This window comes from Schistocerca americana, chromosome 3 (assembly GCF_021461395.2).
Source record: "Schistocerca americana isolate TAMUIC-IGC-003095 chromosome 3, iqSchAmer2.1, whole genome shotgun sequence".
Taxonomy (NCBI): Eukaryota; Metazoa; Arthropoda; class Insecta; order Orthoptera; family Acrididae; genus Schistocerca; species Schistocerca americana.
In genome coordinates this window covers 647,742,232-647,758,555 of record NC_060121.1, presented here as the reverse complement: position 1 = coordinate 647,758,555, position 16,324 = coordinate 647,742,232, and the positions used below count along the sequence as shown (strand labels likewise).

The 16,324-nt window shown below is 39.1% G+C and overlaps 1 protein-coding gene across 1 annotated transcript in view; it reads right to left on the bottom strand.

Annotated features, from left to right (window-relative positions):
* Positions 1-16,010, bottom strand: part of LOC124605817 (replication termination factor 2) — a 63,148-nt gene extending 47,138 nt beyond the window's left edge. The window contains exon 1 of the mRNA XM_047137734.1: positions 15,574-16,010. Within this exon, the coding sequence (XP_046993690.1) occupies positions 15,574-15,642 (69 nt within the window). The 5' untranslated portion in view covers positions 15,643-16,010. The remainder of the gene's footprint in view (positions 1-15,573) is intronic.
* Positions 16,011-16,324: the final 314 nt, after the last annotated feature.

Here is a 16,324-nt window from a genome sequence, read left to right as displayed (position 1 = left end):
GCATCTAAATTGTTTGAGAGTGACTCCCTGCACACCTTGAATGGTGTCTGAAAGAATAAGATTGGAACAGTTTGTGACAGCATTTTTGGGAGTTATTTTGATGTTAGCAGTTATAGGAAATAGATTCATTTTCGGATTTGGAATTATTAGTGTAGCTTGCTGTTTACGGTTGGAGATATAATTTTATGTTCAGCTTTTTGTTAGTTATGAAGTACATAAAGACACACTCAGTACAGTTCACGAGCAGATCCGTGCATGGCGAACAATAGGGGATAACACCAGTGATTCGAGAATTTCTGTGTAAATTCTAGAACCACTCAGCCTTCTGCCGTCTCGAATACACGATATTCTAGATACGAGTGTGGGATGGTAAAATCCTACCTACTGCACATCATATGTTTGTGTGTGCAGGTTTAAAATCAGTCACAGGAAGAAAGTAGACGCGGCGGTTGAATGGCATCGACAAGTACCTGTCGGGCAATCCACAGATGTGTTAGTGACTATGTATGGAAGAACCATGGAATCTATATGCAGCTTTGTGCTTATTGTGTCACTGACTATTGTTATGTGAAACAAGAACAGTTGAAAAATTACTCATATAGACTCTTGACTCAGCCTTGTTAGAGGCAAGATGTTTCTTCAGTCTCCTTTTCTGAAAGTCATCGTGTCTAAGCAGCCTTTCTTTCTAACATAAATCAATTTGTTTCTAACATACAACTGTACGAGAGACTTACTTAAGTTTGTACGGCTAATTATTTTGCTAGTAGAAAGAAGCTTGAAAGTTCCTGTACCTAGCATTATTCGACAGAAAAGAAGTCAAGAGATTTTCCAGCAGCAGACTATCCCGTAAAGAACAGGGGCTGCAAAATTCCAAGTAAGTCACCTCATAAAGAAGTGGAATGTGGTTTGGGGAAATAAATCAGTATAACCCACACCCACACTAAGGCGTCGGAACGTTAGAACGTGGTGACCTGTGTGAAATGACCCAGAAAACAAGAATTTTAAGTCAAAAATGAGGAAAGAAGCTGTTGTGTGTTGCCGCAGCAACCGACAAGGAAATTACTCCGAGACTTTGGAATACGTTTAAGTATTCAATGGAGAAAACTTTTGAAGGGAAAGACTGTGAAGAAATGAAAAACTCACAGCGATAAAAATAGTAAAGAAGATTTCGATGCGTTTGTCTAAGAATTATGCATAGAACACTTCAACCAAGAAGATCCCAGGCAGAGAGTATATAGCTCTCACACACATTGCAGATACGCAGATGTGGAAACCTGCTGTTCACCGGTACTGACTTGCCTCCGCATCTGCTCACCTACGCTACAAGAATCCTACGCCAGGTGAGCGTGAAACAAAACTGCATTACTTTAGTACGAAGTGGTACAAGATCACCTAATGTTGTATTAACTAGTGAAGCTGTGACTGATTTGCAATGGGGAGCTAATTCAGGGTTATCTAGACAATTCCCTAAACTTAAGCCAGATGGAGATGTACATCCGACCCATTTCTTAAAAAGATTTAACGAAGCTTTATCAAAAAATTGGGAAGATTCCAAGAAGCTCGAATTTGCTGTGGGGTACCTTCTAGGGGAAGCCTCAGAATGGGGTATAGTAAATATTGAGAAATTTTCCTCTTGGGAAGACTTTCAAAAGAGATTTAAAGAGAAATACTGGTCTGCCAGTGGTCAAGAAAAGTTGATATCAGATCTATAGGACCCGGGCGGAGTCATCTATCCCCCAGGGAAGTTAACATTCTGAGTTAATAGGTGGAGCGACGACCATTGGATCCCGAGTTGTTTTCGGTGTTTCTTCCAAAATAGTTTTCCTGCACCAAATTCCTTTAAAATCTAAAATTATCATATAATCTTATTGCTTAAAAAAATTGAATATGACCATAAAATAGAGAACAACTTAATTAAAAAAATTAATTAATTAATTAATTAAAAAACTGATATTACTATGAAATAGAGAGTAACCTTAGAGAATCACAGAAAAAAAGTGATGTCTGGACAAATAAATTGAAAAGAGTATTTTGTTTGTGGAAAATACAATATGATGTGACTAACTGAATCATTGTTATACCATAGTGTATAGATTTTCTATTTTGTATAGAGTATTTTATACCTTTTATGAGATGTGGTGGTGGTGGTTAGTGTTTAACGTCCCGTCGACAACGAGGTCATTAGAGACGGAGCGCAAGCTCGGGTTAGGGAAGGATTGGGAAGGATATCGGCCGTGCCCTTTCAAAGGAACCATCCCGGCATTTGCCTGAAACGATTTAGGGAAATCACGGAAAACCTAAATCAGGATGGCCGGAGACGGGATTGAACCGTCGTCCTCCCGAATGCGAGTCCAGTGTGCTAACCACTGCGCCACCTCGCTCGGTCCTTTTATGAGATGTGATATAGATGGGAGGGTTTGTATAAATATTGAAAGGGGTGGGTATTGTAGCTAAAAGCTTGATTTAAAAGAAGAGATAAATCGTGCCTAACACAAAACACACATCGCACCTTTCAAACAACCCTCACAAACAAGTGTGCCTGATTATTCTTCATTTGCCATTTCCATATGTTTGCTAGGATTTCCTTCGGGGACCTCAAAGGGTTAAGGTGGGACAAGTCCGTTCTGTAGGAGACGATTTAACACCAAACCTCCTACGGCGTCTCACTCAAGTACGTGAGAGGTAAGTACCCTGTGGAAGGGGGGTGGGAAGGCTTTCCTGTCTTTGGGGCTATCTTCTTTCTCTTCTTTGATCCTAGCAACCACATCTAGTTTTTCCTTTCTTACTTCTCATCTTGAGGACATGCCTATCTTTTCCCTCTTTCCATATTCATAAACTTCTATCGCTGAAGTCCTTCCTTATTTCTGTGGTTACTAATAACCTACATCTTATCTTTAGATAAGAAGGTCGAAGAATCAGACTACACGAACACACATCCACATATACACTTCTACACATACATTAAATTATATAAGACAAAGTCTGTCACTATGTGACAACCACCAGGTGTTGTAGGGGAAAAGGTGTGTAATAGGGAATTATGCGCACATATATGGGAAGTTATGACAGTTCTACATCGAATATACGTAAGAAGAGGTGCACATACATAACAAGGCACTATAAAGTAATAATGAGTAATGGATAAATAAGAGAGACGCATGAGCAAAGAAAGAAAATGAAAGTAGGACTAGAATTAGTCAGGTTGATAACTAAGCAACGTCAGTGCAATAAAAACTCTGATGAATTGAGGGATAGTGGCACGTACGTAGTATATATAGACACAATATCTATTGAAAGTATAGAAGTTGATCATTAGAGAAGGACTCTAAGGAGTGAATGATATATTAAAGAATCAATGCAAAGTTAAAAATAGATTTATAGCTTTACCAGAAGATACTTAATTATGGTATACATAGAAATGTATATTAGGGTAACAAAGTGTGAGGCCTACTCAGAAAGGATAAAGGGGGTGTACCTGGCATTCACTAAGTATAAAGGGCAGATGTACCTACACGGTGATAGGACGATCTGTGGCCTAAAAAATAGAGATGTTTTGTAAGGAGCGTACCTGCCAGAATGGAAAGAGGCAGTGTTCTCATAACGTCAACCCAAAAGCAAGGAATAGGTGCTGATCCTAGGAGAAGGGAACAGTATTGTGAGAAAAGTCATAATTTTATAGGAATGATTCTGGAAAGTGTAAATTCTATGAACGACTAGCATTATTATGTTTCGTGGAAGTAAATGAGTGTCATAAGAACACTTTCACTTTGCCCAGAGTTCCTCCAAGCCACAAATAATGAAAAATAGTACATACTAGGAAAAATGTAGTACAAAAGATAAGAATAGAAAAAAGATTACTCATGTGTCCTAAACACCTGAAGTTTACGATTGAAAAAAAAAAAAAATAAATAAAGAAAGAAAGAAAGAAAAAGAAAAGAGTCCTCACAATTACTAAATATTAGTAAAGCTGACTAAAATAATGAATACATGTTCATGTCTTAATGACAAAGTAAAATATGAAAAGAGTAGACAAAAAATAAATGGAGGATTGTGCAAGAAAGGACAGAATTGTTACTCAAAGCAAAGATGTACATAAACATTATGTAAGAAATGTATACTGTTAATATATGAAATGTTATTATGTGTGATATTATGTGAATAACGATTATGTACAAAATATCGCGTTTTGGTCTGGGGGAGGGGGAGGGGGGGGGGGGGTATGTAGTGATTTGAGCATTTCTGTGTAAATTCTAGAACCACTCAGCCTTCTACTGTCTTGAACACACGATACTCTAGATACGAGTGTGGGATGGTAAAATCCTACCTACTGCGCATCACATGTTTGTGTGTGCAGGTTTAAAATCAGTCATGGGAAGAAAGTAGACATGGCAGTCAAACAGCACTGACAAGTACCTGTCGCGCAATCCATAGATGTGTTAGTGACTATGTATGGAAGAACCATGGAATCTATATGCAGCTTTGTGCTTACTGTGTCACTGACTATTGTTATGTGAAACAAGAACAGTTGAAAAATTACTCATATAGACTCTTGACTCCGCCTTGTTAGAGGCAAGATGTTTTTTCAGTCTCCTTTTCTGAAAGTCATGGTGTCTAAGCACACTTACTTTTGAATGTAAATCAATTTGTTTCTAACATATGACTGTATGAGAGACTTACTAAAGTTTGTATGGCTACTTATTTTGCTAGTAGAAAGAGACTTGAAAGTTCCTGTACCTAGCGTTATTTGACGGAGAAGAAGTCAGGAGTGCTTCCAGCAGCCGGCTATTCAGTAAAGAAGAGTGGCTGCAAAGTCCAAGTAAGTCATCTCATGAAGAAGTGGAAGGTGGTTTGGGGGAATAAACCAAAATAACTCAGATTCACACTCACATTTTAAGTCATCAAAAAATTAGAACATGTTGACCACAATTAAATTTTGACAGTTACTTGGTTTCATTGTCAAAAATGTGAAGTGTTATGTATCTGGACAAGGTACGAGACAGATAAAAGTTGCTGTATCTAAGACCAATGAGCAGTATATGTGGCACTGTCAGCAGGACATAAAATGGCGTTCTACCCAGAGGGGTTACTGGTTTGAGAAGTCTAGGCAAACCAATCAATAGACTGTGCTGATGACATACCGCTACTGCTAGATTTGTGTGTTGGCTTACTTTGGTTGGTAAGTATGTTTTAATTGTTTTATTTTTTATTGTGGTATGTATGTTTATGTGCACGATTGTGTATACTGTATACTGAAATTGGTGTTAATGCATTTTTTATGAATTTTCGACCTATGTTATTAGTTGTTGGTAATTACATTGTACTCTGATTGGTAAGTATCATGGTGTTCATTTTACCTTTGTCAGTACGATTAGGTTTTCAACATTAGTTATGTGAGCGAGTTATGGTTTTATAGCACTGTGTACTTCTTTTTAGTTCTGTAGCTGAAGTGAAATGTTAGATACTGGATTTGTCAAGTTCCATGTGGCTTTGTGGTGGATTTCATTTAAGGATGTCCACTATCTAGATAAAGTTAAGGGTCAAAGCCACTGCTACCGCAATCTTTGGTTTTGCTAGCAGCAAGAGCCTTATAATTAAAAGTGTGTTATTAAAAGCAATGTCTCCAAACTTTTTATGTGAAAACTCTTAACGCTTTTTAAATAAAATAAACATTATTTAGATTCTACATCTTTACTCTTCACGTTTACATATTTGCAGTCTCTGCAAGTAAAGGGCTCCTAGTTGTAGCATGTAACGTGATAGTGTGTAATGGTAACTCTGTTGGTGTGTGAGGAAGAGCATGCTGTAATCTAGTTTGGAATTCAAAGAGTTAGTCCACAGATGAAGAACCCTCTTCTTCAGTACGACAACACCAGGCTACACATGAGCACTGTAACATCTGCAACAATGTGATGCCTTGGGTTCACTGTCATCAGTCATCCTCCATATAGTCCCAATTTGGTCCCATCCGATTTTCATTCATTTCCAAAACTTGAAGAACACCTTCAAAGACTTCACTTTGATAGTGATAAAGCAGTGCGCACAGAAGTGAGGCTGTGACCGTTAGTAATGTCAAACATTCTATAGTTACGGTATCAACAAACAGGTATCTTGCTGGGAGAAATGTGTATATTGCCAAGATGACTATGATGAGGAATAAATATGTAGATATGAAGAATAAAGATGCAGGATATTAATAACATTTGGTTTATTTAGAAAGCTTTAAGAATTTTCACATAAAAATTCAGACGCATAACTATTCAGCATACCTTTACATATACATTATTCATATGTAAACGTAGTACTTAATTATGATAATTTGGAGAACAGTTGCACAAAATGTGACCACAATATTTAAACAACAGAAAAAGGCCATAAGAATAATTACAAAGAACAACAATCAGCCAGTAAAAAATCTGTTTATAGAGCTGCACATTCTAAATGCATTATCTGAGGAGTGCTTTCACCCACCACAGACTAGTACCTATTCCACTAACATATAAATTCACGGACACAGAACACGAAACTCAATTAATTTACACAAACCAAAAAAAAAAAAAAAAAAAAAAAAAAAAAAAAAAAAAAAAAAAAAAAAAAAAAAAAAAAAAAACAGATTTCATCCAGGTGAATTTGTTAAAATGACATGACTAGGATAAGTATCACTCCCATTATTTTTTGGTGAATTGTCAAACTGGTGTCAGTATTGTCTTTATATAGGTGATGCTGTGATATGTTAAACACATTTCCAGTTTGACAGTGAGGGTACAAGTGTTGGCACTTGATATGGTAGCCAGCATCAATCTCACATACCCCAGGATGCGGCTCAACCAGAAGTACTTTCAGCACATTATGTCAGTAATGGGCTGTGTTGTCAGAAGTTGATGGCAGTGACACTCATCTAAGCATTATACCATTTTGACGAGCTACACTCCAACAGAAACATGAGCATTTTATATCAGCTCAACCTGTCACAAAATAAAATAAGATCAACCAAAAGAACTGTTTTCTATCAGGTAACCAAGGAGGAAAACTCTGCATTCATAATCTGTGATGGAAAATTGTTGGTTCCTTTCATCATTTTAAGCTCAACAGTCCCCTCATTTTGAAGGAATGTATATCCAGTTTTTCAGAGGAATGGAGAGACAGGACTATCATTAAGTACCTAATGTCAGATGAAATATAAATAAATAAAATTAAAAAAACTAAAAATCTATAGTGTGCGCAATGTGTGCAGCAACTCGTTGTTGTTGTTGTTGTTGTTGTTGTTGTTGTTGTGGTCTTCAGTCCTGAGACTGGTTTGATGCAGCTCTCCATGCTACTCTATCCTGTGCAAGCTTTTTCATCTCCCAGTACCTACTGCAACCTACATCCTTCTGAATCTGCTTAGTGTATTCATCTCTTGCTCTCCCTCTACGATTTTTACCCTCCACACTGCCCTCCAATACTAAATTGGTGATCCCTTGACGCCTCAGAACATGTCCTATCAACCGATCCCTTCTTCTGGTCAAGTTGTGCCACAAACTTCTCTTCTCCCCAATCCTACTCAATACTTCCTCATTAGTTATGTGATCCACCCATCTAATTTTCAGCATTCTTCTGTAGCACCACATTTCGAAAGCTTCTATTCTCTTCTTGTCCAAACTATTTATCGTCCATGTTTCACTTCCATACATGGCTACACTCCATACAAATACTTTCAGAAATGACTTCCTGACACTTAAATCTATACTCAATGTTAACAAATTTCTCTTCTTCAGAAACGCTTTCCTTGCCATTGCCAGTCTACATTTTATATCCTCTCTACTTCGACCATCATCAGTTATTTTGCTCCCCAAATAGCAAAACTCCTTTACTACTTTAAGTGCCTCATTTCCTAATCTAATTCCCTCAGCATCACCCGACTTAATTAGACTACATTCCATTATCCTTGTTTTGCTTTTGTTGATGTTCATCTTATATCCTCCTTTCAAGACACTGTCCATTCCATTCAACTGCTCTTCCAAGTCCTCTGCTGTCTCTGACAGAATTACAATGTCATCGGCGAACCTCAAAGTTTTTATTTCTTCTCCATGAATTTTAATACCTACCCCGAATTTTTCTTTTGTTTCCTTTACTGCTTGCTCAATATACAGATTGAACAACATCGGGGAGAGGCTACAACCCTGTCTCACTCCCTTCCCAACCACTGCTTCCCTTTCATGCCCCTCGATTCTTATAACTGCCATCTGGTTTCTGTACAAATTGTAAATAGCCTTTCGCTCCCTGTATTTTACCCCTGCCACCTTTAGAATTTGAAAGAGAGTATTCCAGTCAACATTGTCAAAAGCTTTCTATAAGTCTACAAATGGTAGAAATGTAGGTTTGCCTTTCCTTAATCTTTCTTCTAAGGTAAGTCGTAAGGTCAGTATTGCCTCGCGTGTTCCAGTGTTTCTACAGAATCCAAACTGATCTTCCCCGAGGTTGGCTTCTACTAGTTTTTCCATTCGTCTGTAAAGAATTCGTGTTAGTATTTTGCAGCTGTGACTTATGAAACTGATAGTTCGGTAATTTTCACATCTGTCAACACCTGCTTTCTTTGGGATTGGAATTATTATATTCTTCTTGAAGTCTGAGGGTATTTCGCCTGTTTCATACATCTTGCTCACCAGATGGTAGAGTTTTGTCAGGACTGGCTCTCCCAAGGCCGTCAGTAGTTCCAATGGAATGTTGTCTACTCCGGGGGCCTTGTTTCGACTCAGGTTTTTCAGTGCTCTGTCAAACTCTTCACGCAGTATCATATCTCCCATTTCATCTTCATCTACATCCTCTTCCATTTCCATAATATTGTCCTCAAGTACATCGCCCTTGTATAGACCCTCTATATACTCCTTCCACCTTTCTGCTTTCCCTTCTTTGCTTAGAACTGGGTTTCCATCTGAGCTCTTGATATTCATACAAGTCGTTCTCTTATCTCCAAATGTCTCTTTAATTTTCCTGTAGGCAGTATCTATCTTACCCCCCGTGAGATAGGCCTCTACATCCTTACATTTGTCCTCTAGCCATCCCTGCTTAGCCATTTTGCACTTCCTGTCGATCTCATTTTCGAGACGTTTGTATTCCTTTTCGCCTGCTTCATTTACTGCATTTTTATATTTTCTCCTTTCATCAATTAAATTCAATATTTCTTCTGTTACCCAAGGATTTCTACTAGCCCTCGTCTTTTTACCTACTTGATCCTCTGCTGCCTTCGCTACTTCATCCCTCAAAGCTGCCCATTCTTCTTCTACTGTATTTCTTTCCCCCATTCCTGTCAATTGTTCCCTTATGCTCTCCCTGAAACTCTGTACAACCTCTGTTTCTTTCAGTTTATCCAGGTCCCATCTCCTTAAATTCCCACCTTTTTGCAGTTTCTTCAGTTTCAATCTACAGGTCATAACCAATAGATTGTGGTCAGAATCCACATCTGCACCTGGAAATGTCTTACAATTTAAAACCTGGTTCCTAAATCTCTGTCTTACCATTATATAATCTATCTGATACTTTTTAGTATTTCCAGGGTTCTTCCATGTATACAACCTTCTTTCATGATTCTTAAACCAAGTGTTAGCTATGATTATGTTGTGCTCTGTGCAAAATTCTACCAGGCGGCTTCCTCTTTCATTTCTTAGCCCCAATCCATATTCACCTACTATGTTTCCTTCTCTCCCTTTTCCTACACTCGAATTCCAGTCACCCATGACTATTAAATTTTCGTCTCCCTTCAAAATCTGAATAATTTCTTTTATTTCATCATACATTTCTTCAATTTCTTCGTCATCTGCAGAGCTAGTTGGCATATAAACTTGTACTACTGTAGTAGGTGTGGGCTTCGTATCTATCTTGGCCACAATAATGCGTTCACTATGCTGTTTGTAGTAGCTTACCTGCATTCCTATTTTCCTATTCATTATTAAACCTACTCCTGCATTACCCCTATTTGATTTTGTGTTTATAACCCTGTAGTCACCTGACCAGAAGTCTTGTTCCTCCTGCCACCTAACTTCACTAATTCCCACTATATCTAACTTCAACCTATCCATTTCCCTTTTTAAATTTTCTAACCTACCTGCCCGATTAAGGGATCTGACATTCCACGCTCCGATCCGTAGAACGCCAGTTTTCTTTCTCCTGATAATGACATCCTCTTGAGTAGTCCCCGCCCAGAGATCCGAATGGGGGACTATTTTACCTCCGGAATATTTTACCCAAGAGGACGCCATCATCATTTAACTCATGAGGAGACATTAATACACAGTGTTGAGTTGGTTTTTGTATTAATCAGTACTGTACGTAGTTATATGCCGCATGCGTATCAACTTTTGACTACGTTTTGTTGTTGTTTTAAGTTGCTGCTTAATATTATTGTAAAAGGACCTGTGGCTATATAATCCAAAATGCTAACTAAATTTACAAACAAGGGCATCATTTGTCTTCAATATTCCTTGCTCCAAATGTCAAAACATTTGTCATCTATTGCACTGAGCCAACGGAGGTGTCCGATCCCACCTGTCCACTTTGACCCCGTAAGGGTGTTGTGGCGTATGACGGCACAGAGTTTAGTTTATGAGTTGGCTGTGTTTGTAGATGTCATCTTGTTGTGTTATGGTGGGGAGTTTCGTTTGAGTTGGTTGTGTCTGTAGATGTCGTCTTGTTGCGGTTGGTGGTGCCCTCTGGTGGTGAGTGTTCAGTGGTGTATTGGGTTCCTTTGAGCATTGTTGGTAACAGTGGGCAGTATTTTGGATTGCCTATGATTGAAGAACTGGAATTGGTTTCAGTGAGTTATTAATTAATTTTTCTGTTTACGTAATTGCAGTGTCGATTAGCGTTATTGGTTTGCTGTTTGTCATCCGGTAAGGCATTTAATTTGTTTTATGGCTTCTTTTGTTAGGTATGGATATGACTGTAAAATATAACAGTTCAAGGTTGCATGCTGAATGGGGGAGGACATTATGTCCCTCAAAATTTCTGCAGATGTTTGGACTCCTGGCTGAAATTGTCAAGTGCAGTGTGTGTAGGCAGAATAAGCAGATGGTGAGAGTTCCGGCGTCTCGGACCAGGAACTGTTATATGTGATGGTGTTGAATCTGTAACTTTTGGTGCTCCCTTGGATGCGATGCCTGGTTTGCAAAGTCTAGGTTGGCCATGAGAGACTGTTTTGATGGCTTATTCTTTTTGTTATAGATTCTCTATCAGTTTCTGTGCACACGACACTGGATTGAGTGAGATGACTATTTTAGATTGGTTTTCTTTTTGTAGGGAAGTCTGTCCAGAATATGTGAAGCATAGGGGTGGTGGTGGTCGAGATAGATGAATCCCAGTTTGGGAAGAGAAAGTATGAGAGGAGTAAGTCTCTGGTTGGTTTATGGATGTGGGGGCCGTTATTTCGGGGTGGGGGGAGTATGCGGATTGTGTTTTTAGGGTTTTGGAGGGATATACAAAGTGGTAATTGGTGGGGTTAATTGAAGAGTATATAGAGAAGGACAGTATGGTAGTGTCAGTTGCTTTTTCGACGTATAGGGGATTGGGGAAGAGAGGTTATGATCATTTAGTTGTAAATCGTAGTTTAGAGTTCAAAATTATGAAACTGGCGCATGCACTAATACAATTGAGGAGGCTTTGGGCATCGGTTAAATCTGTCATAGGGAGGGGGAAAAGGTATTCTTCATACCTGCAATCCCATTTATATTAGTATTGCATTTTTTGAGGGCAGTTAGTAAAATATACAGGCCAAGGATGGTTAGTTGAGGGGGTTTTGTATGTGGCAGAAGAGGGGGAGGGAGGCTCGTGGGTAATGTTCATGTGTTTAGGTGGGTTTGGGGGGGGGGGGGGGGTTTATGACCACATTGTGGAGGATCTGCAATGTTTCAGTTTTTTTTTTCAGTTGTAGTGTGTGATGGAATTTCATTTATTTTGTGGTTTCTATTTGTTGGCGGATGTTTGTTTTGGGGAGAGGGTGAAGTATAAGGGTGAGTGGTGTTGGGAGTTTCTTTTTGTTTTGTTTTGTGTGTGGGGGGGGGGGGGGAGGAGCTGTGTTTGATTGGGATGGCTAGCCTAGTGTGTAGCGCCGGAATTTGTTTGGGATAAGTAGTCTTCTTCCTTTTTTTTTTTTTCCCCGGATCTATTGTTCGCACTTTCTGATGTTTTGTGGGGTTTTTCATGTGTTGTTGGTTTGGTTTTATTTATCGCAGGTGTTTGATTTTTTTGGTATCGTAAGCTGTTTGTGCCCTATATGGGTGAAGGGAAATGTTTGATTCCTAGGACGTCGTCGTCATATGTGTTTTTGTATCGTCAGTTGTAGTTGACCTATACAGGCCACAGGCAGTGTCCGATTACAATGTTTTTCGCCGTAGGTATGTGATTTAGTATCGTCAGTTGTAATTGACCTATATAGGTCAGGAAAAGTGTCCGATTCCAATGTGTGTTGTCATAGCTCTGTGTGTTTTGGCATCATCAGTTGTGCCTGACATATGTAGGTCAAGAGAAGTGTCCGATTCCATTTTTATTTGTTTTAGGTGTTGGTTTTGTGGTATTGTTAGTCGCGGCCTGGATATTTTTGTAGTAGTTAGTTTCTATTTTGTGGTATCGACAACTGTGGTTGAGCTAAGTAGGTGAAAGGGAGTGACCGATTCCTGTGGATACTGTGGGGTAGCGGAAAGTGGGAATTTTGTATTGTTTTTCGGTCATAGTTTCGTGTGGTTTGGGACCATGATTTCCCACGCTTGTCCCGTTACATTATTTTTTGGAGGGATATGCTCTTGTTGTTTTTAAATGTATTTTCGTGTTCGTTGTGTTTGTGTAGTGACGTCATAGGCGCCATATTGGAGACATTGAGAATGGGGAGGATGCTAAGTTCACCGGACTTGGATACGATGTGACGTCATTATGACGTATACATGCTACATCGAAAACGATAGAAACCGTATATCAACTATTCGACTTTTCTGAACTTTCGAGAGGTTGTGACAGGGTAGCGCTGTGCTCTGCGCCATTCGTTTGTGAACAGTAGACTCTAAAGCTGAACTGAGTATATGATGACCTAACACATTGGTTCTCCGAGTAAGAGACCTTTACTGTTGCCATCTTCTGCAAGCTGCATCCAGCAAAAGTAACGAGACTTCTGCATAGTTTAAGGTATCCGCTCATGTTGTGATGCAATTCGTATTTTGCATAATCTTGTCTTAGCAAATTATACTGCTGGCATAAACCACACTGACATGGCCAGGTACATGCTACAACTATTGTGGTTGTATACATGACATAATAAACAGTACGTCTGGTTTATCATACCACCGTGGAATGCTTTGACACTGCATTCAATTATTTCATATGTCAATCAGTACTAGACACTAACCTTTGGTTAAGATTACATTGAGAAATCCACTTCCCCTCGTATTTCATCTCCGGTCGAAGATTTTTCTTCAACAATGCCTCATATTTTTCTTTTTAAGTTCGAAATTTAATCATTCTACACACCAGTCATTACTGGACGCTAAGGTACCTGTCTCTGCGGTCCGAGTGTAAAATTACTTGGAATTATGGTTGATAAAAGACTATCTTGGGATGGACATATAAATTACTCAGGTAACAAACGTGCACGAGTTCTCTTTCAGCTATATAAATTAAGAAAAAAAGTCAGCAAGAGTATGCTGCTACAATCTAATATGTACTGACAAGACCAATTGTATGAAACCACACTAAAATGTTGATAATAAATAAATATTATTTTCGGCGTAAGCATTCAATACAACAATCACACAATCTAATCTGGCCGGGACATAAGAAGACTTCACTTTTTTACGAAACGTGTTGTCTGTGGTGTTTTCAAGGCCACGTTCAGGAATATTTCTACTAATATCCAGCTCTTTTATTTTGGCGAAATACAGGGTGATTCAAAAAGAATACCACAACTTTAAAAATGTGTATTTAATGAAAGAAACATAATATAACCTTCTGTTATACATCATTACAAAGAGTATTTAAAAGGTTTTTTTTCACTCAAAAACAAGTTCAGAGATGTTCAATATGGCCCCCTCCAGACACACGAGCAATATCAACCCGATACTCCAACTCGTTCCACACTCTCTGTAGCATATCAGGCGTAACAGTTTGGATAGCTGCTGTTATTTCTCGTTTCAAATCATTACTGGTGGCTGGGAGAGGTGGCCGAAACACCATATCCTTAACATACCCCCATAAGAAAAAATCGCAGGGGTAAGACCAGGGCTTCTTGGAGGCCAGTAATGACGTGCTCTGTCACGGGCTGCCTGGCGACCGATCCATCGCCTCGGGTAGTTGACGTTCAGGTAGTTACGGACAGATAAGTGCCAATGTGGTGGCGCTCCATCCTGCTGAAATATGAATTGTTGTGCTTCTTGTTCGAGCTGAGGGAACAGTCAATTCTCTAACATCTCCAGATACTGTAGTCCAGTTACAGTGGCACCTTCGAAGAAAAAGGGACCAAAAACTTTATTGGCTGAAATGGCGAACAAATGTACAACTAAATGAAACTTTATAGTTCCCTTAATTCGCCGACAGATAGTGCTTAGCTCTGCCTTTTGACGTTGCAGAGTTTTAAATTCCTAAAGTTGTGGCATTCTTTTTGAATCACCCTGTACATATACGCTGCCACACTGAGCAGTTTTCAGAACGCTAGCAGACGACAGTTTAGTATCTCGAACGTTCGTAAAAGTCGATAGGTGTGTTAATCGAATAAAGCGCATAACGTCATAATGACGTCACATCATATCCAGGTTGGGTGAACTTAGCATCCTCCTGAGAATGGTCGTTTCCGCCATATTAATGACGTCGCGCGTCAAAGACGGATGGGATCAGACGCTTCAGTAATCCCCAGTATTTCCTTTTATCTGATTCGGAATGGACAAGAAACTTCAATGAGAAAAAAAGCGAACATTCTGTTTGTAACAACAACGACACATACAAAGGCGAGAAGGCTAAGGTTAAAGGTAACTTCAAAAGTTAGCTGAAATTCTTTCCAACTAGCAATGTTTACACCGTTGAACGCTACAAAATATTATATTTGGGAAACAATTAACATGTTCACCAACATGAGATACCGATATCATTCATATGACGCGCAGGAGATATATACAATATTATAGCTTCTTGGGACAATATAATCATTGCATTTTATGGTAACAAAATATTAACTGGCGTACCGTATTCAAGATCTCACCAAAACATGTTGCTTTCGGTATAATTTTTTTGTTTCACAAAGTGGGGGAATGTGACATCTCAGAACAAACTGATGAAAATGTTGAGTAAAATTGGGGGTCCTCATAATATGCAAGGTAGGTTCATAACAAAATACACACCTACACCGTACTTTAAATCGTGGGGGGTTTAGCTCGGTGGAGTTCTCCAACTCCCTAATACATCCGTACAAACAGCATCATCAGTGAGCATAGTTTCCAACCTAAGATTTTGACCAGATAAGTTTTTCCAAACATAACACAAATCTATACCAATATACTTAAAGGAGAACAGTGCAATGGCAGAATCACGTAAACAAAGCACTAAGTAAGAAGCAAATATACGTACTTGCTCGGGTTTCTCTTTCTTTCTAACCAGTTCGTCTCTACGGGGTATTGTGCCGCCGTCACATCCCATGTTTCTGTAGCTGTTTTACACGTTTATAACTTCCTTCTTCAAAATCCACAAAATTTGGCAACAAACTAACTTTTGCCAAATGTCTACGAAATTACACACCTGTCAACATTTCTATCGTTTCAAAGATACTCAACAACGCAGACAAACCAACTACTTTTTAACTGACCACAACATGCTATCCTTATATACGTAATGCCTAGTTTACACGACGACACTGGTTGCAGGCAACTGCGCTACCGGCCACCGCGCATGAGGCTGCGCGTTTCCGCAACTCGTCCATGAAATTAAACACTTCCGGCGTGCTCCAACTTTGGCGACATTAGTTGCGTGAGTTTTGAGGTTATGTGTGTTCGTAGACTGTAGACAAACTGAAATATGACGTGGGAATAGGAGACTAATGTTCGCTTTTTGGATATCTATGCTTTGCATAGTTGACCACAATCTATTGGTTATGACCTGTAGATTAAAACTGAAAAAACTGCAAAAAGGTGAGAATTTAAGGAGATGGGACCTGGATAAACTGACTAAACCAGAGGTTGTACAGAGTTTCACGGAGAGCATAAGGGAACAATTGACAGGAATGGGGGAAAGAAATACAGTAGAATAAGAATGGGTAGCTTTGAGGGATGAAGTAGTGAAGGCAGCAGAGGATAAAGTAGGTAAAAAGACGAGGGCTAGTAGA